This window comes from Schistocerca cancellata, chromosome 1 (assembly GCF_023864275.1).
Source record: "Schistocerca cancellata isolate TAMUIC-IGC-003103 chromosome 1, iqSchCanc2.1, whole genome shotgun sequence".
In the NCBI taxonomy this organism is placed as follows: Eukaryota; Metazoa; Arthropoda; class Insecta; order Orthoptera; family Acrididae; genus Schistocerca; species Schistocerca cancellata.
In genome coordinates this window covers 829,655,285-829,675,555 of record NC_064626.1, presented here as the reverse complement: position 1 = coordinate 829,675,555, position 20,271 = coordinate 829,655,285, and the positions used below count along the sequence as shown (strand labels likewise).

General features: G+C 37.8%; 2 protein-coding genes across 4 annotated transcripts in view; one reads left to right on the top strand and one right to left on the bottom strand.

The window, feature by feature from the left end:
• Positions 1-14,028, bottom strand: part of LOC126188663 (circadian locomoter output cycles protein kaput-like) — a 108,572-nt gene extending 94,544 nt beyond the window's left edge. For 2 of the 3 annotated variants that reach the window (XM_049930270.1, XM_049930286.1), the window contains exons 1-4: positions 13,685-14,028; positions 13,450-13,494; positions 13,216-13,364; positions 786-877 (exon numbers count right to left, since the gene is read on the bottom strand). In XM_049930270.1, coding sequence (XP_049786227.1) covers positions 786-877; positions 13,216-13,364; positions 13,450-13,494; positions 13,685-13,725 — 327 coding nt within the window. In that variant the 5' untranslated portion in view covers positions 13,726-14,028. The remainder of the gene's footprint in view (positions 1-785; positions 878-13,215; positions 13,365-13,449; positions 13,495-13,684) is intronic. The other variant, XM_049930278.1, reaches the window with a different exon arrangement.
• A 91-nt stretch (positions 14,029-14,119) lies between these two features.
• The window catches only part of LOC126188702 (negative elongation factor E), a 69,231-nt gene continuing 63,079 nt past the window's right edge, over positions 14,120-20,271 (top strand). The window contains exon 1 of the mRNA XM_049930313.1: positions 14,120-14,327. Within this exon, the coding sequence (XP_049786270.1) occupies positions 14,247-14,327 (81 nt within the window). The 5' untranslated portion in view covers positions 14,120-14,246. The remainder of the gene's footprint in view (positions 14,328-20,271) is intronic.

The window sequence follows — 20,271 nt, the reverse complement described above, 5'->3', positions numbered from 1 at the left end:
ATTGTTGTTACTGCCCTCAGTTTACCTATTTTTCACAATTAACTAACATTCAAATAAAATTTCATTCTACATTACCCCACAAAAACCAACTTGGTCTCCAGAATAATTCGGACAACTTCATCTTTACTGATTTTACCCTAATATCCTACAAACAATTTGACATCCTGGTGGTCACTGAATCACCTTAAATTTAATTTCCATTGTATGCTCATTACACTTGCTTAATATCTTCATACTTTCAGCCTATTCCATTTTTCATAAGAAACCTTTCTGCTAGTTCTTCCCTGCTTCAATCCTCTCTAACAGCACTTTACACTGTGCTATGTAAATATCCAATGTGACAGCTATCTCAGCTCATTCAGCACGTTGAACCCCATTTCTAAAACCTTTTTAGTTCATGAGTGAGACCACTTCATCTCTACAAGTATTTTAAAATTTCCTTTTCCTTTGTTTTAACTAACACTAAACAAGTTATACTGGTAAAGCCTATTCCATTTTTCATAAGAAACCTTTCTGCTAGTTCTTCCCTGCTTCAATCCTCTCTAACAGCACTTTACACTGTGCTATGTAAATATCCAATGTGACAGCTATCTCAGCTCATTCAGCACGTTGAACCCCATTTCTAAAACCTTTTTAGTTCATGAGTGAGACCACTTCATCTCTACAAGTATTTTAAAATTTCCTTTTCCTTTGTTTTAACTAACACTAAACAAGTTATACTGGTAAGAAAAACTATAGATATAAACATTTTAAAAATTAGGATCTAAATTAAATCATAATCTTACCTCTAAAATAAGGTGTGTAAACTCTTCATTTGACAGGAAAGATGGTTTCCAGTCTTCCTGAATCTCATGTGCTCTTGAGCGAACAGCTAGTTCTTGAAAACGTTTAGAAAGAGAAGTAAAAAACACAGTACATTTGATTTTGTATAGAATTTGAAATTACATTTGGAATCTCAAAATTAATTAAAACATTACAATAAATTTTTTATGTGGATATGTTTATTGGAGAAAAAAACAGACAGACATGAAGAAAACAGTAGTTTCTGAAATGTAGTGCTACAGAAGAAGGGCCAATCCAAATGAAGTGGTCCAATAAAAATTGAGTGCTTGACCATTTTTAAATATTTTAAATTTTTTATATGTCATTGCCCTATATTTGAGAAGTTCAAAACAGTTTTTTAAAATAATTTATCTTGCACCTTTACTGGATGGTGGCCATTTTTATTTGTAGGTGCGCGACGATTTTTCAGTCAGGAGACATTAGTGTAAATCTGAATATCTCTGCACTGGGTTAAGTTACAACATTGCAATTTGCATTATTGTTTTTAGAAAAGTTTCCTCTACAACACTGTCTAAAACACAAAATACCCTAAATTCAAAAATAACCAGTCAAAATTGCCTTCAAAATTTGGTACCCAAATTTTAAAAAATCTACTTTTTATGCCCAAAAATAGCAAACAAGGAGTGATTTATGAGAGTCTATTTTTTTCTACAGTTAGATATCATACACTACTAGCTTAATATAAAGCAAGAACACTTACAAATGTTTTCTTAATTTTTTATGAATTTTTGAAATTTGAAAAATTTCATTTTTTGTGAAGTTTGGGGTTAGTTATCTCAGGTGGGACTGAATATAAAAATATGACTTTTGCACAGTTTGCACACCTATATGATAGCAACGTACTGTAAAAATTTCAACATTGATATCTGACTGTGAACAAAGATTTTTTGAAAATGAGGAGATAATTCACATTACTCTACAACTGATCTTATGGCTGTTGCCTGTTCATGTGTGATATTGGCGGGATATAATCAATTATTATTGAAGTAAGATACTGAATTATATACAAAAAGTGGAAACATCACTCAAATTAACATTTACATTATTCTGACATACTTAAAATAAATATTTTCAATTAACATCCTTCGAGATGCGACTGTTCCTAAACCTGGTGGTGAATGTTAAGAACACATTTTTTCAAACAGCTTCTGTGACATACAATAAGACCTCCCGTTGATTAGATTAGATTAGATTAGATTAGATTAATACTAGTTCCATGGATCATGAATACGATATTTCGTAATGATGTGGAACGAGTCAAATTTTCCAATACAAGACATAATTAAGTTAATTTAACAACATACTTAAGTTAATATAACAACTTTTTCATTTTTTTTATTTATTTTTTATTTTTTTTATTTTTTTATTAATATTTTTTGTTTTTTTGTTAATATTTTTATTTTTTATTAATATGGTAAGTTCAAGCACTGAAAGTTTCCATAAAACATTTGACATTGGTATCCAAATTTTGTCACTAGTAGATTTCTTGAACGATGTTATTGGACCAGCAGGGTGGTAAAAATGCTCGAAAACATCATTGTTTTCCAAACTTATTCTTTCAACCTCTGCAAGCCACCACTGTCCATCATACACACATGCCACCTTGTCATCGGTTTCTAATGTTACATATCATCGAACTAAGTTTTCTGCAATGCCAAGGAACTGCAGAAATGCTTTGTTTCTTTTATTGCTATACAGTTTTCAAATCTGGTTCGAAGTGTTGTTTTCATATGCAGAACCACTTCTTCTTTCTTCATAAGAAAATAGGCAATGCCTTTAATATTATCCTTGCAAAAGACATACATGTCCTGTACTGTGAGAAATTGGTCTGTGGTTGGTCTTTGTAGGCTGGCTTTACTTACTTCATGTTTTGTTGTACCTCTTACTCCATCACATGCATTTTTACCACTGTAAGATGCAAAAAAGTGCCATTCAGCCTCCAACCCAAAGTCTACTTTGTGGTTGCACAGATTTGGAAAATTCTTTTTGTTTTTATACTGTCTACCACTTCCATCTGAAAAGTATATCAGCCTCTCAACCTTGGGAAAATTTTCTTTTATGTCATTTATCACATACTTTTGAAACGCATGTACAGCCAAAGTGTTGTGCTCCAAGTGATCGCTTAGAATCCAAATTGAAGAACTGCAAACTTCATCTTTCTCATTTTTAAAGTAGAGAATAAATGGATGCACTGCTGCCTGGTCATTAATTGGCCCAGTGGTACCCTTGTATTGCATTCTGAATCACAAATGTAAAATTTTCTGCAAAATCAGTTAGCGCTATGTATTCAGTTTCATGAAGTAATGCTTTTTTTCCTTCAAAAACTTACTTTGGATTTTAGAAACATAGTGGTGGTAGTTTTTGTAAGTTATCAATTAAAGATTCCAAGTGCTCTTCCTGAGATTTAACCACTGTTATCATTTCTGCCCTGTCAGTTGTGACCCACGGTTTGAAGGTAATACTGTCTGGCATTTCCTCGTCATATTCATGAAACAATTCATAACAGCTTCCTTACCAGGGCAGTTATTACTCAAACTCTTCATGCAGTCATAGCTGTTAAGTGTCACAGACCATTAAATCTGGTAACTGAGTTTCACACCCGCAGTCATCAGTCTGACATTTTGATGATATAAACAAACACATTCCCTGTCCCTGAGGATCCAGCCAAAATACACCACTAAGGGTGGAGGTCACAAAATTTTGACCTTCTAATTTAGCATTCAGGATCAGAATTTTTGAAAGCTACATAAAGTTCACTTAAATTTGACACCACTAGTCATTTCTGCTTTGTTACTTTAACTCCATTTATAACAATTCTTTTGCTATCTTTGCAACCTGGGCCCATTCTATTGTTTTCATCATCTTCAAAAAGCTGCTGGATCTTTTTGTTTCTTCACTTATACCTACTCCTTTCTTCTTTCCTGATACTGGAAGAATGCCTCATTCTTTCACTAATTTTCAGGTTAGTTTAACCAAACGATGAGTAACGGTGAATTCATTAACTACACTACTGGCCATTAAAATTGCTACACCACGAAGATGATGTGCTACAGACGCGAAATTTAACCGACAGGAAGAAGATGCTGTGATATGCAAATGATTAGGTTTTCAGAGCATTCACAAAAGGTTGGTGCCGGTGGTGACATGAGGAAAGTTTCCAACCGATTTCTCATACACAAACAGCAGTTGACCAGCGTTGCCTGGTGAAACGTTGTTGTGATGCCTCGTGTAAGGAGGAGAAATGTGTACCATCACGTTTCCGACTTTGATAAAGGTCGTTTTGTAGCCTATCATGATTGTGGTTTATTGTATCGCGACATTGCTGCTCGCGTTGGTCGAGATCCAATGATTGTTAGCAGAATATGGAATCGGTCGGTTCAGGAGGGTAATATGAAACGCCTTGCTGGATCCCAATGGCCTCGTATCACTAGCAGTCGAGATGACAGGCATCTTATCCGCATGGCTGTAATGGATCGTGCAGCCACGTCTCAATCCCTGAGTCAACAGATGGGGACGTTTGCAAGACAACAACCATCTGCACGAACAGTTTGATGACGTCTGCAGCAGCATGGACTATCAGCTCGCAGACCATGGCTGTGGTTACCCTTGACGCTGCATCACAGACAGGAGTGCCTGCGATGGTGCACTCAACGATGAACCTGGGTGCACGAGTGGCAAAATGTCATTTTTGCGGATGAATCCAGGTTCTGTTTACAGAATCATGATGGTACATCCATGTTTGGCAACATCGCGGTGAACGCACATTGGAAACGTGTATTCATCATCACCATACTGGCGTATCACCCAGCGTGATGGTATGGGATGCCATTGGTTACACATCTCAGTCACCTCTTGTTCACATTGATGGCACTTTGAACAGAGGACGTTACATTTCAGATGTGTTATGACCTGTGGCTCTACCCTTAATTCGATTCCTGCGAAACCCTACATTTTAGCAGGATAATGCACGTGTTATTAACAAGGTTACGTGATTCTGGTTCTGGATTCACAACAAATATTTTTGAGTAACAATTTGGGCACAGGGAATTTCCAGGAATCATATTACGTTTCAGTTGGGAAACTGTTTCACTCTCACATAACAAGGACAAATGTTCAAGTTTTATTTCCCTCAAACCTTTAGTAATAGGCTTTTATGAACTGTAAGTGGATCACAGCACTTTCTTCCAAAAATATGGTTGTACTTCAGAAAATATTTCTTCTTATGATACTCACACACTGATGTTACAGAAGAACTTACTTGAAATTTAAACAAAGTTTGTCTAACTTCATCAAAGTCATTGGCATTTTTCAAGTTTTTTGAAACTGAACCATAAACTGCTTTGTGACACACTTCACTTGCTATCTGTCCAATAGAGCACTGTTCAACCATGTTATTGCATTCCAGTAAATCTCTCAAAATTAATTACAAATTACACACAGAACAAAGCATATAACACATTCTACACTCTTGGTGAAGTATGTACATCCACTCTACCAGAGGTTTCAGAACAGACTACAAGAATAGCACACCCAACAATAATGTACTTCTACAATGCCACACCCATCAATAATGTACTTCTTTACTGACAATAAACCTAAACGTAAATGGGCATTTTTATTACCATAGAACCAAAGCGAAAGCACCTATTGTTTAATATTGCATTATTAAAAATAAATAGACTAAATGAATATTAGGTGATAGTGCGAACTAAATACATGTCACAATTAAATTTTATTACAATGAAACAATAACCAATTTAAATAGGCGACAGCCATAAGATCAGTTGTAGAGTAATGTGAATTATTTCCTCATTTTCAAAAATTTGTATCTTTGTTCACAATCAGATATCAATGTTGAATTTTTTACAGTACATAGATATCACATAGGTGTACAAACTGTGCAAAAGTCATATTTTTATATTCAGTCCCACCAGAGATAACTAACCCCAAACTCTAAAATAAATGAAATTTTTCAAATTTCAAAAATTCATAAAAAATTAAGGAAACATTTGTAAGTGTTCTTGCTCTATATGAGGCTAGTAGTGTATGATATCTCACTATAGGAAAAATAGACTCTCATAAATCACTCCTTGTTTACTATTTTTAGGCATAAAAAGTGGATTTTTGAAAATTTGGAAACCAAATTTTTAAGGCAATTTTGACTGGTTATTTTTGAATTTAGGGTATTTTGTGTTATAGACAATGTTGTAGAGGAAACTTTTCTAAAAACAATAATGCAAATTGCAATGTTGTAACTTAACCCAGTGCAGAAAAATTCAAATTTTCACTAATGTCTTCTGACTGAAAAATCGTCGCGCACCTACAAATAAAAATGGCCACCATCCAGTAAAGGTGCAAATAAAATTATTTTAAAAAACTGTTTTGAAATTCTCAAATATAGGGCAATCACATATAAAAAATTAAAATATTTAAAAATGGTCAACCAACCATCACTGGACTACTTCATATGGATTGACCCAGAATGCTGAAAGTTAGATGGATAAAAAAATCTGTAGTACAATTTGACTAAAATATGGAAAAGGATGATACAACACATTCTGAGGCATCATGAAAAGGTCAGTTTTGTAATGGAGGGAAGTATGGGTAGTAAAAATTATAGAGGGAAAGAGTCCCATAATCAGTTCCCGGCTGTGCCAAAGATTTTCTCTGCTTGGGGATTGGGTGTTGTGCTGTTCTTATGTTTGTAACATCTTAACTGACTTTCCACATTTGAGATGAATGTATGGGCATATACCAAAAGCCAATAAATTAAAAAAAAAGTTTACAGTGACAAATTAAGTATGTCTGTAGTGTTGTACTATTATAACATACGTTGTTTGAACATTTTATACTGTCTCTAATGCTACCAGATAAAAGCTTTATATAGTTGACTGATATCATACACCACTGATAACAGCTGAACAACTGAAGCTCCACGTAATGCTTTATCATAACTGATGCTGCTTAATTGTTCTGATAATGGTCAGTGGTGGTTGATACCAATTAATAGTCAAATACTTTTATGTGGTTGTGTCGAAAAAAAAAAAAAGATATATATATATATATATATATATATATACACACACACCTGCACATATGCGGATGGATATGTGTGTGTGTGCGCGCGCGAGTGTATACCTGTCCTTTTTTCCCCCCTAAGGTAAGTCTTTCCGCTCCCGGGATTGGAATGACTCCTTACCCTCTCCCTTAAAACCCACATCCTTTCGTCTTTCCCTCTCCTTCCCTCTTTCCTGACGAGGCAACCGTTGGTTGCGAAAGCTAGAATTTTGTGTGTATGTTTGTGTGTCTATCGACCTGCCAGCGCTTTTGTTTGGTAAGTCTCATCATCTTTCTTTTTAGATATTTTTTTCCCACGTGGAATGTTTCCCTCTATTTTTTTAAATATATATATATATATATTGATGACATTTTCATGATCTGGACTCACAGTGAAGAAGAACTCCAGAATTTCCTCTCCAACCTCAACTCCTTTGGTTCCATCAGATTCACCTGGTCCTACTCTAAATCCCATGCCACTTTCCTTGACGTTGACCTCCACCTGTCCAATGGCCAGCTTCACACGTCCGTCCACATCAAACCCACCAACAAGCAACAGTACCTCCATTATGACAGCTGCCACCCATTCCACATCAAACGGTCCCTTCCCTACAGCCTAGGTCTTCGTGGCAAACAAATCTGCTCCAGTCCGGAATCATTGAACCATTACACCAACAACCTGAAAACAGCTTTTGCATCCCGTAACTACCCTCCCGACCTGGTACAGAAGCAAATAACCAGAGCCACTTCCTCATCTCCTCAAACCCGGAACCTTCCACAGAAGAACCCCAAAAGTGCCCCACTTGTGACAGGATACTTTCCGGGACTGGATCAGATTTTGAATGTGGCTCTCCAGCAGGGATACGACTTCCTCAAATCCTGCCCTGAAATGAGATCCATCCTTCATGAAATCCTCCCCACTCCCCCAAGAGTGTCTTTCCACCGTCCACCTAACCTTCGTAACCTCTTAGTTCATCCCAATGAAATCCCCAAACCACCTTCCCTACCCTCTGGCTCCTACCCCTGTAACCGCCCCCGGAGTAAAACCTGTCCCATGCACCCTCCCACCACCACCTATTCCAGTCCTGTAACCCGGAAGGTGTACACGATCAAAGGCAGAGCCACATGTGAAAGCACCCACGTGATTTACCAACTGACCTGCCTACACTGAAGCGTTCTATGTGGGAATGACCAGCAACAAACTGTCCATTCGCATGAATGGACACAGGCAGACAGTGTTTGTTGGTAATGAGGATCACCCTGTGGCTAAACATGCCTTGGTGCACGGCCAGCACATCTTGGCACAGTGTTACACCGTCCGGGTTATCTGGATACTTCCCACTAACACCAACCTGTCAGAACTCCGGAGATTGGAACTTGCCCTTCAGCATATCCTCTCTTCTCGCTATCCGCCAGGCCTCAATCTCCGCTAATTTCTAATTTCAATCTGCCGCCGCTCATACCTCACCTGTCTTTCAACATCATCTTTGCCTCTGTACTTCCGTCCCGACTGACATCTCTGCCCAAACTCTTTGCCTTTACAAATGTCTGCTTGTGTCTGTGTATATGCGGATGGATATGTGTGTGTGTGCGAGTGTATACCTGTCCTTTTTTCCCCCTAAGGTAAGTCTTTCCGCTCCCGGGATTGGAATGACTCCTTACCCTCTCCCTTAAAACCCATATCCTTTTGTCTTTCCTTCTCCTTCCCTCTTTCCTGACGAGGCAACTGTTGGTTGCGAAAGCTAGAATTTTGTGTGTATGTTTGTGTTTGTTTGTGTGTCTATCGACCTGCCAGCGCTTTTGTTTGGTAAGTCTCATCATCTTTGTTTTTATATATAAATTATTGTTATTGTCAATAATTTTAATTCATATCATATATATTTTACAGGTACAAACAAAATCGTGTATTACTGCCTCCTTCCAATGTGTAATTTTTGCCAAATAACATAGTTTACAAGTTTGTAGCCAGCCAGAAATACTATAGTCAGACTTGCATCCTCAGGTCTCTTTCTTGTCCTTATTTCTCAGTGTCATTGCATATGAGTGTTTGTATACATATTAAGATGGGTGTATGGAAATAGTAGTACAAACACTTCTTCCTCCATTCACACACACACACACACACACACACACACACACACACACACACACACACACTAAGAGAAAAGTTGACCATTTCCATCACATATGAAGATACTGCATCAATAAATTAAACTGGCTTACTGCATTAAAGAATTTTCTGTTTTTTATATAGTGGGATAACTGTGTTAAATCTGTATAGAAGCTTATATGGAACAAATGTAGCTTAATTCCAATACAACACGATAAAAAACAATTTTCACATTTAATTCATCACAGCAAAAGAATGGAATGATTTCCACAGATATGTATTAAAATTTCCATAAGGTACCGGTACTTTGATTCTTGCCTGCAAACAAAAGGCGGAAACTGCTTGGTTACCACAATAGTTTTGCATTAAATGCCTGCTTTTCTGTGATTACTCATTCCTTTACCAAATTGCAGAAATTGCGCCTTTTCTCAAAGCTTTAGTAACATTACACGAAATATTTCATCTTTCTAGAGTTCTGTTTGTCTCCTGTTGCAATTCCTCAGATCCAGAGAAAGTAAGTATTAGTTCCAGATGCTAGTAAGTAAAGCTTGGACCTGATAAAGGAGTAAAATGGAACTTTACAACCTACCCCTCTGCTTTGGGGACATTTCCCAACAGTTGAAAAAATTTGTGCACTTACATATTAACTTGGTGGAGTGACTTCTGCCGTCAGAGGGATCCCACTACCTGTTTACAGTTATTGATGGGTTTATATGTTTGGCGGAGGCCACTCCTATCACTGATATTTCAACTGAGACTATGGAAAAAGCATTTTTGAACACATGAATAGCACATTTCAGGTGCTTGATATGTCTAAAGACTGACAGAGACAGACAGTTTGAGTCAATTCTATTCCAACAGTTACCCTGGCTGTGCAGGGTGAACCACCATAAGACGAACAGCAAAGCAATGGAATGATGGAAAGCTGGCACATGTCTTTGAGGGCAGCTACAATGCATCTCAAGGACAAATGAACATAGGCCCTATCATTGGTTTTCCTGGGTTTATGCACTGTTTATAAGTCTGACATCGACACACCTGTAGCAGAAAAGATATATGGCAAGAATATTCATGCCCAGCAAATTTCACCAAAGACACGATGCCTACAGCAATGGGGGCTGACACTTTGTCAAAGTTTATTGCACAGTTATGACAACAGATGTCTCAATTTGGCACTCTTTCATGGAGCAGACATGGGACCTGACCAACTTTTGTTGACATGGATTTAAAACGGTATGCTCAAATTGTGCTCCAATCGCACGTTATCAAGCCACTGTTGTAGCCACCGCATTCAGTGCCTTACGAAGTATTACACAGAGACAAACATACAAAGGAAATATGCAAAAAAGGAAACCCCATAGTGGTTTAAATACAGAGTGTGAAGCCAGCATTTATGATCTGTGATAATTCCCAAGCTCCTAACCAAGCGATAACAAAAGAAGCACCAACTAATCCACAAGAACCAACACCAAGCTCACTTCCACTGACGACTTAACAAACGACTAAACAAGAGCGAACACCACAAAGGCAGATCCAAGCAGAACATAAAGTGCATTTTAAATATACGTACATGCTCCGCACTTTAGAAGGGGAGGCTGTGTGGCGGATGATCATGAATCGATGTGGCAGCACAAAAGGCAGAGAGATTACATTGCAACAAAGTACACTTGTGTTTCTGACATCTTTGACTGTTTTCCTTACTGATTTGTGTGTGTGTGTGTGTGTTTAAATTCTCTGATTCAACATTCTAGTTACCTCAGTGAAGTTATGAACTTTAATAATTAACAAAGCAAATTAATATTCTGCACACAATTTTTAGTGCACGGTAACTGCAGTAGATAAACAGGAAGTTCAATCTCAGTGCACTCCCCAGACGCACAGGTGAGTTCTGCCTCTGTCAATGACTTTCCATACATGATGACATGATGCATTGTCCCAACCAAGAAATCCTCCATACAGTCACAAATAGCACTTCATACCCCATATGATTGTACTTTCATTAACAATAGTTTGTGTCTTTCAAAATCAAAAATTTTCAGAAGTCAAGAAATACTACACCTAGCAAACTGCCTTGCTCCATGGGCTTTTGGGATTTCATCTGAGAGAAACACAAGTTGAGGTCTGCATGACCAATGTTTTCAGCATCAATGCTGGTTGGAATGGAGGAGATAATTATCTTTTAAATGCATCATTATGTTCTAACTCAAAATAGTTTGTATGATTTTACAACAGATCGCTGTCAATGAGACTGGACAGTAATTTCATGGATCACTTTTGCTAACCCTTTTTTGTGAATGGTGTGTACTGTGGTTCAGGGGCAGCTCGTTCTTAAGGGCCAGAGGGCCCCAGCCACACCAGAAATTGTGTGAGATCATTTTATTTGGTGTATTTTTTCAGTAAACTGAGTATGACATGACTTTGATGTAGTGTGAGTGACAGAGACCAGATGTAATCAAGCCAGTATTCAATGCTCCGTTGCACAGACAATGTTACCCTGAGCTGCCAGTAGCCAGGTCATTCGATCAGTGCTGGGCCAACATCAGGTGGCCCATACTCCCACCACACCCTTGGCTTGTAAAACTGCCATCACAGTGAAACAACCACAGATCAGGCGTGTCCCCTGGACAGACCAGCTCAGGCACGCCCTCCTTTCTCTGCAGCCCAGCGAACCCTGCTGTCCTCTTTCCCCTCCTGCTCGCTCATCTACACAATGTTTGTGACCGGCTGGCTAGGACCCCAAGCAAGAGCCATATCATTTGTGCCCTTGGCAAAACTGCTGAAGCTGTGCACCCTACCTCTTCAAGGAAAACTATCTTTCTGCAATTTTTTCTACACAGATCTAAGACATTTTGCAATTTGTACACAAGGTTTAATGAAAATAAAGCCTCAGGGAAGAATATCATTCAAATAAGCTATACAGATGAAAAATATAGTGCCCAACAAATTAAATGTGTCAGTGTAATAAATAAATTACTAATTTTCCAAACTTTCTAAAAAAATTGAAAGTAAAACAAAATATATGTCTTACTGTTTGTAGCAGGTACTGAACATTGATTTTATCATGAGCTATAATAAAGAACATATTTTATTTGCTCCTATTAAATTATTAACAGTGTATGAATCAGCAACAGAAAATAAAAAGAGCCAGCCCTATTTATGATGATAAATTTGTGTGGGTTATGTCACAGTTTTATTGACATGATTCTGCTGTGACAGTCATCATAGGCTTCATGTGTTGCTCTTCTGTCAGACAAACATGTTTCATTTAGCATCTAACTCAATGGAAGGAAGTAGGTTGACTAACAGGATATTTGACTTTTGTGACAGAATACCCCAAACTAAAATGTATTAGTTATAAGCAGTGGATAACATCTCCAAATTAAATTTGAAAACGCCATCAATAGAAATCGCTCCAACATAAAAACACGACAAACAGATATTAATGGCCAATAAAAAGTATCTGCACAAACATGCTCGCACACGTCTGTCAGTCCTTATGTGCCATATAATATCATCTGGATGTGATAAGGGGAGGGGGGAAGGGGGGAGAGGTGGCATGGTGTTTGCACACTAGTCTCCTCACCAGTATCAGCTTTCCAAATGTTGGAGCCATTATTTCTCATCCAAGCAGCCACTCAATTGGCTTCATAAGACTGAGAACACCCCATTCCGGTTCTCCCACCGAAGAAATCCCTGGTAATAGGCCTACTAAGAAATGAACCCAGGTCCTCCACATGACAGTCAGAAATACTGATTGCTCAGCTAGGAAGGTGGACACTAATGTTTGACTAGAAGATGAGTGGTCTAAGCCATGGGTGCATAAGCAAGTTCACTCAAAAAACGAGGTAATAAGTGGCAAAGCAAAGACCACTGCCAAATGCAGTACAACTTAATGTAGTTCTGTCTGACTCAAATGAAATATAAATACATATAACTAATATCATTAGGAGAGATCAATTACTGTAATTTTCACTTATGACATTTTACTTGTTAACTTCAAACATCCCATACATTCTGAGATCTACTGTGGGAGGTTGTTTCGCGAATTAATAAGGGTAATATAAATATGACTGGACACTATACAGTCCATATCATAGATAGAAGAGAGAAGTCTTTTAATGAAAGCTATGTGTATACACACCTATGTAAAAAGAATGACGCCACCTTAATAATGTAACTATTATATTATTTCATCTCAAGCTTACCATTATGATTTTTCAAAAATGATATAGTAGACTTCAGAACAGTTGATTTATCCATTTTACGATTGTTTGTAGAAACCATCGAACTTAATTCATTGATGAGCATGTTGAACTGGTCTCGACGTTTCTTCTCACTCAAATTTCGAGATTTCCTGCAGACAATAAATTGATATAGCAATAACAACCGACAGACTTCTAACACATCCTCACACATATATTTCCCACATTTATATTCACCGTTTGGTATCATCCTTGTCATCACCGTCGTCGTCCATGGTATCACTGAAACAATTATTTAATTTGTCATTGTGAGAATTTCGTTCTTATTCTACAACTGCAGCCTTATCTTGCAGTTAATAAACACTTCTTTGGGAAGACTGTCAATTTTTTCGCATTAAAAATATGCACTCTTTCCCGCAATAGGTGATCATACACAGTTTGCAAAACATTACTACAGATGTATAGTACTTACTCGGATCTCCGAGATGGTTCCCTTTTAATGTAACTAGACATTTGTGAAAATTATTCTCTACTTCTCAGCGCTTGTCCACACTCTGCAACACACCTATCTTGCTTAAGAGATTCAACACTACTATATTCATAGCCACTGATCTAAATAATTCCATTCAGATTATAAACACAACACAAATCTGATGTTTCCGTCATTACTGTGCTTCGCTATCGTCATTTATTTCTTTCATTGTAGCCAACAATCGCACCCGGGAAGTCTATTCAATAACCAAATTATAATTTTTTACGGTGTTGTCATTAAAATATTATTTTATTTTCGTCATCTTTGTTCTATTACAGTAGACAGAAAACGTTTTCATCCAGTTGCTGAAATGAATTTATGAATTCTGAACTATCACTAAATAAAAAAACGGACGTCAGCCGTCAGATGTTTTGCGAGTTGTCAAGACTAATTTGTTTTCCTATACCGTTTGTAAACAGGCCGGGGACGCCTGTGCTTAGAGAGACTTCTTGTCAGTGAAAAGTCAGTGTTTAGCGTCGAATTTGAACTTACTGTTTAGAACATGGTCTATCTACATTTTCCTTCTAATAAAACAGAAGAGGAGTTAATGTTACAGGCAAAATACGCGAAATTAAAGAAAAAGGTAAGTTATTATCCTATGTCTAACTCACAAATCACAATGAATAGTTATTAAATCGCCATGCCTTTCTTTCGTAGCACCTAATCAAGGAAAACTGCGCTGCATGCGGTACCTAATGTATTATAGATATTATAGTTTTCACAAACTATCAGCGCAACGCATAATTGTGCTAAGGGTAAAATAATTAAACTCAGTTATTAACATTTCTTGAGGCTGCTTTATACATGACGTCAGTCTGCATTGTTTCTCTGATGTTTCGTGAATGCAGAAGGCAGATTCTTCAGTACTATTTAAGTCCATATAAGTAGGCTATTCCAAGTGGTTGTGTTTGAAGACAAACTAAAGCCATTTGGTTCCTGGCTTTCTAGACTCATTCTGTACCGTTCATGTAAAAAAAAAAAAAAAATAATAATAATAATTTGGCGGGGGGGGGGGGGGGGGCGGGAAGGGGCAATCATTCCACTTGGAACCTGTGGAAGGTACATTAGCTTATTTGTTTCAGTTGTAAATATTTGTCATGTATTATTGTTTTTCTGACATGTTTGACATCCCAGAATACCTCCTCACTACATAGAAATTGTAATTAAAGTAAATCTGATCTATTGATATTGTTAATGCTGCAACAGGAAGAAGCTAAAATTTTCGTGAAGCGACTGGGACTTGAATCCAAACACAATTTTTATGTTCCATTGAGATATGTGTGAACAGCTCAATTGAATTTTGTCTGAAGATCTAAGGTGACTGGATTTAAGTCCCAGACCAGCATGCCTTTGTAATTTCTGAAGCTGCATGCTTACCACCACTGGTGCAATACAAGTCTTCCATACATGTTTCCAGTGCTGTTTGCGACTAAGTTTCTCATTACAGTCTTGATCCATACTAGCAGCAAACATTTCTCAAAGTGTATTTGCATTATTTACTATGCTTTGTTTTGTAATGATTACAATATATTGATATGTGATGCTTCACTAGTAGTAGCCTCCTCAAAAGTTTAAGCAAATGAAGAGAAAGATGCTGTCACAACTCATGGATAAAAACATGCTACAGGAGCTGAATATGGAATTCTGGTATCTATAATTTCCCTAGGACATTCATTCTGATTTTGAAATCCTGGCAAATTTTGTATCACTGTGTGTTTGAAAGAAAGATAAAATTTTTAAGAAAGCAGGTGTGATGGACCAAGGACTTACTGCTACATTTTTTCAGCAGTGTGGGATTAATTTCAGAACCTTATATATTTATTTCGCATTCTGAAGCAAACAATACCTCAGATAGTGCTGTACCTGAAGTAGCGATGGTTGAAGGTCTTAAACCTTAGGGCTATTCAAAAATAAAAATTATTGAATTTTTATTTGAAATTTCTTTACCTTGTCATCTTGTAAACTTTGTCCAAACCACTTTGTCATAGTCGGTACTCTACTACAACCACCCACATTTTTGTCAACACGCTATTGGGATTGAACACAACAGAAATTTTCTTCAATGAGTGCTGTACTTTATTATTCTTTTTGTACTCTTCCTAATGTTTGGCAGGAACTCATCTGACCCATGCAAGATGATAATAAAGAGAAGTTGTGGTTCCACATTGGCCACTATGCTGTGGTATTTTGAATACCAAGATATGTTATAGAAGTAAGTATAAACCCACATTGATAGTCACATTTGGAAAACACGGAAAATATTTTTTTACACTTTCGTTTCCAAAGAGAAGATGAGGAAAGCGACATACCAAGCTGTAGGACACTTCGAGCATTTGCAAAAAGCACTATATGTGTCATCTTCAACTATTTAAATAATTGCACCTTACCAAAAACCTTTTAGAAAACAATAAATCAAACAATGGAAACTCCAGGTGGGAATATCAACAATGTAGGAAAAGACAAATTGGTACTTCCATAAAGAAGATGCATTAAATTTGAGATATGCACAATTAAAAGACACTTATATAAAGCTTTCAACCACAGCCTTCATCGGCAAAAGAGAAACACACACGTTTCGTATAGACAAGCAAGCACACCTCATGCGCACATGACCACCGACTCCAGCCAGCATTCTGACCCAAGATGCTGGAGTTGGCGGTTATGTGTGCATGAGGTGTGCTTGCTTGTGTATGAATGGTGGTGTTTCTCTTTTGCTGATGAAGGCCGTGGCCAAAAGCTTTATATAATTCATAGAATGAAGGCTTTCAAGACTGGATGACATAGCTGCTGGTAAACCTTTCGGGATGTGAGGTCGTGGTCCAAGAAAATCTCCTGTTCCTGACGTTTCGTCCAGGACTGCGCTGGACATCCTCAGAGGCACTCCTCCGCAGAGTCTTGCTGACTAATCGGTCAGACTTTCGAGAGTGACATACATTATGTGATCAAAAGTATCTGGACACCCCCAAAAACATACATTTTTCATGTTAGATGCATTGGCTGTCACCTACTGCCAAGTACTCCACATCAGTGACCTCAATAGTCATGAGACATTGTGAGAGAGCAGAATGGGGTGCTCCACGGAACTCAGTGACTTCGAACATGGTCAGGTGATTGGGTGTCATTTGAGTCATACATCTGTACGCGAGATTTCCACACTTCTAAACATCGCTATGTCCACTGTTTGTGATGTGATAGTGAAATGGAGACGTGAAGGGACACGTACAACACAAGAGTGTACAGGCCGACCTCTTCTGACAGACACCGCTGACAATTGAAGAGGGTCGTAATGTGTAATAGCCAGACATCTATCCAGACCATCACACAGGAATTCCAAACTGTATCACAATCCACTGCAAGTACTATGACAGTTAGACGGGACGTGGGAAAACTTGGATTTCTTGGTTGAGCGGTTGCTTGTAATCCACACATCATGCTGGTAAATGCCAAATGACGCATCGCTTGGTGTAAGGAGCATAAACATTGGACAACTGAACAGTGGAAAATTGTTGTGTGTAGTGACGAATCACAGTACACAATGTGGCTATCCGATGGCAGGATGTGGGTATGGCGAATGCCTGGTGAACATCATCTGCCAGCATGTGTAGAGCCAACAGTAAAATTCAGAGGTGGTTGTGTTATGTGTGGCCATGGTTTTCATGGAGGGAGCTTGCACCCCCTGTTGTTTTACTTGGCACTATTACAGCTCAGGCATACATTGGTGTTTTAAGTGCCTTCTTAATTCCCACTGTTGAAGAGCAGTTTACGGATGGCGATTGCCTCTTTCAACACGATCGAGCACCTGTTCATAATGCACGGCCTGTGACAGGGTGGTTACACGACAATAACATCCCTGTAATGGACAGGCCTGCACAGAGTCTTGATATGAATTCTATAGAACATGTTTGGGAACCCCGACTTCATGCCAGGCCTTGCTGACCGACATCGATACCTCTCCTCAGTGGAGCACTCCGTGAAGAATGGGCTGTTATTCCGCAAGAAAATCTTCCAGTACCTGATTGAACGTATGCCTGCAAGAGTGGAAGCTGTCATGAAGGCTAAGATATTTTTCCATAAATTTGTCTAATCCTTGTCCTTCGGTCTTCTGCTCGTTGGTTGCAGAATTCTCTTTTCCTGAGTAGCCATTTTTCTTCAAGGCCTGCTTCAGATGTTTTATTTCAGTGTCCAGGTGTTCTGATGTGCATATTCATTTGGCTCTATCGACGAGACTTTTAATGACACCACTTTTTTGTTGTGGAGGGTGATTGGACATTGGAACACCGGGACTCTGAAACAAAACATCTACAACGGGCCTTTGAGAAAAATGGCTACTCACGGGAAGAGGTAAATAGAATGTTGTGACCAAGGAACAGAAGACCAAAAGACAAGGATGAACCACATCAATGGAAAAATACAGTTTCTCCACCTTTTATTAAAAAAATTAAAACAGATCAGATAGGTAAAATTTTACAGAAACATGACATCAGACCGGTCTTTAGATCAACAAAGTAAATAAGTCAAGTACTTCGATCTGTGAAGGATACACCCTCCTCTGTCGACGTGTGGTGTGTACAAAATTCTGTGTATGTGTGGTAAAGTTCATATTGGAACTACCAAAAGGAGCATAAATACACGGCTAAAAGAGCGCAAAAGTCTTTGCCGGCTAGGAAAAATAGAGAAATCAGCTGTAGCAGAGCATGCTCTTCAGTCAGGAAACCATGAAGTGAAGTTTTCTGAAACAGAAATTTTATCTACAACATCAAATTATTATCCACGACTATGTAGGGAAACCATTGAAATTTATAAGCATCAGGATAATTTTAATAGGAAACAGGAGTCAATGAAACTTAGAGACATATGGACAGTAGCTCTGCAGAATCACTAGATGATTTTACCTTTAACAAGATGACAATTGATAGTTAAGTTCTATCTTTGACAAGGATTATCTTTGCTCATCACGTGTTACTTCAACTGTGCCCCCTTTCCTACAGTATATATGTCGCTCTTGGATGTCCGACCAGTCAGTCGGCAAGACGCAGTGGAGTAGAGTCTTTGAAGATGTCCAGCACAGTCCTGGATGAAACTTCAGGAATGGAAGATTTTCTTGGACCACAGCCTCACACCCTGAAAGGTTTACCAGCAGCTTTATATAATAGTCCTTTAATTGTGTCTGTCTGCAACTTAACGTGTCTTCTTTATGGTAAGTAGCAATCTGTCTTTTCCTTCATTGCTGTTTACAAAACCATAAAATACTCTTGTCCTATAAAAAAAGCACTTAACAGTTCAGAAGCTTCTATCTGGAAAAAATGGAAGATGATGTCTGATAGTAGTGTTATCTATAGGAAAATATAATCTTTAAGTAAATGTAAAGATATCCAGAATGTCTTAGATAAAGTTCCAGTTCTGCAGTGAATGGCTGTTCACTTTAAATGGAAGATGGTGAGCATAAACATTGAGATATATTCCTGTAGGCCATACTTTTACATTACATCAATCTTGATAAACCATTGGAATCTGTAAGACTCGTTAAATATCTAGAGGCATCGTTTTATGCCAAGTGCTCTATTGGTCCTTGGCTTACTGACACAGATTTTCTAGGTGTCTTTACATGTTGTGGGTAATTGCACAAATTCTTAGCACTTACTGAAGCAGTACTTGGCTTTTGGAGCCCCTTGAGCTGAAGCTGATGATATTTTGTGATGAGGACGCAGAAGATTTTGTCATTTTTTTGGTGATGTCTTTCATTGTTTAGCTTGCCTGCATCTCTATGAGTCAATACACAAGTTCAATAGTTTGGACAGTATAAGTATAAAAACTTCAAGAGTTTTGATATAATGTTCACTCTACTAATGGCTCTTAAAGTTGTCAAGAAATTTTATCAGAAAGAAAAGCATTCAAAATTTGGATAAACTTATTTCCTGAAGTAATTGTCATAAAACCTTTGCTTTTGGGAAACTGTGTTCTGTTAGTTTCTTTGTGGGATCTGCAAAATGTAGCTTTCGTGAGTGGATACCTCTTGAGATAATTACAGCAAATTTTGCACCAGTAAATGTTTCTTCGATATCTCAGGAAGGTTACTTCTAATGCAGTTCATTCAACATTCCCTGAAAGCAGCATGGTTTTTGCTACCAAGATACATCATGCAAAAGTTTGTGAATGAAGGAACACAGTAGTTTTCCACATATTGATGTTTCGTGACTGTAAAATGTACTTTCATAGCAAGAAAAATTACAGTATGTCCTGCTGAGAAACAGTAGCAATTTTTAAACATCACAGCGTAGTTCTCTTTGACACCGCTTTTCTTTAAAACTGATCAGCTCTTTTTGAGCTAGCATGTAAAGTCAGACAATTCCATAATAAACAAGAAAATGTAATCTATTTTTCTCCTGCTACATACATGAATTTAATAAAAATTGAAGCAGTTAATAATGCTGTGCCATGTGCTGCGCCATATATACGAGTGCCTTGTTGAATATACATATAGATGTGTTGGATTTACATATTAAAAACACTTTCTCCTAATCATGCCC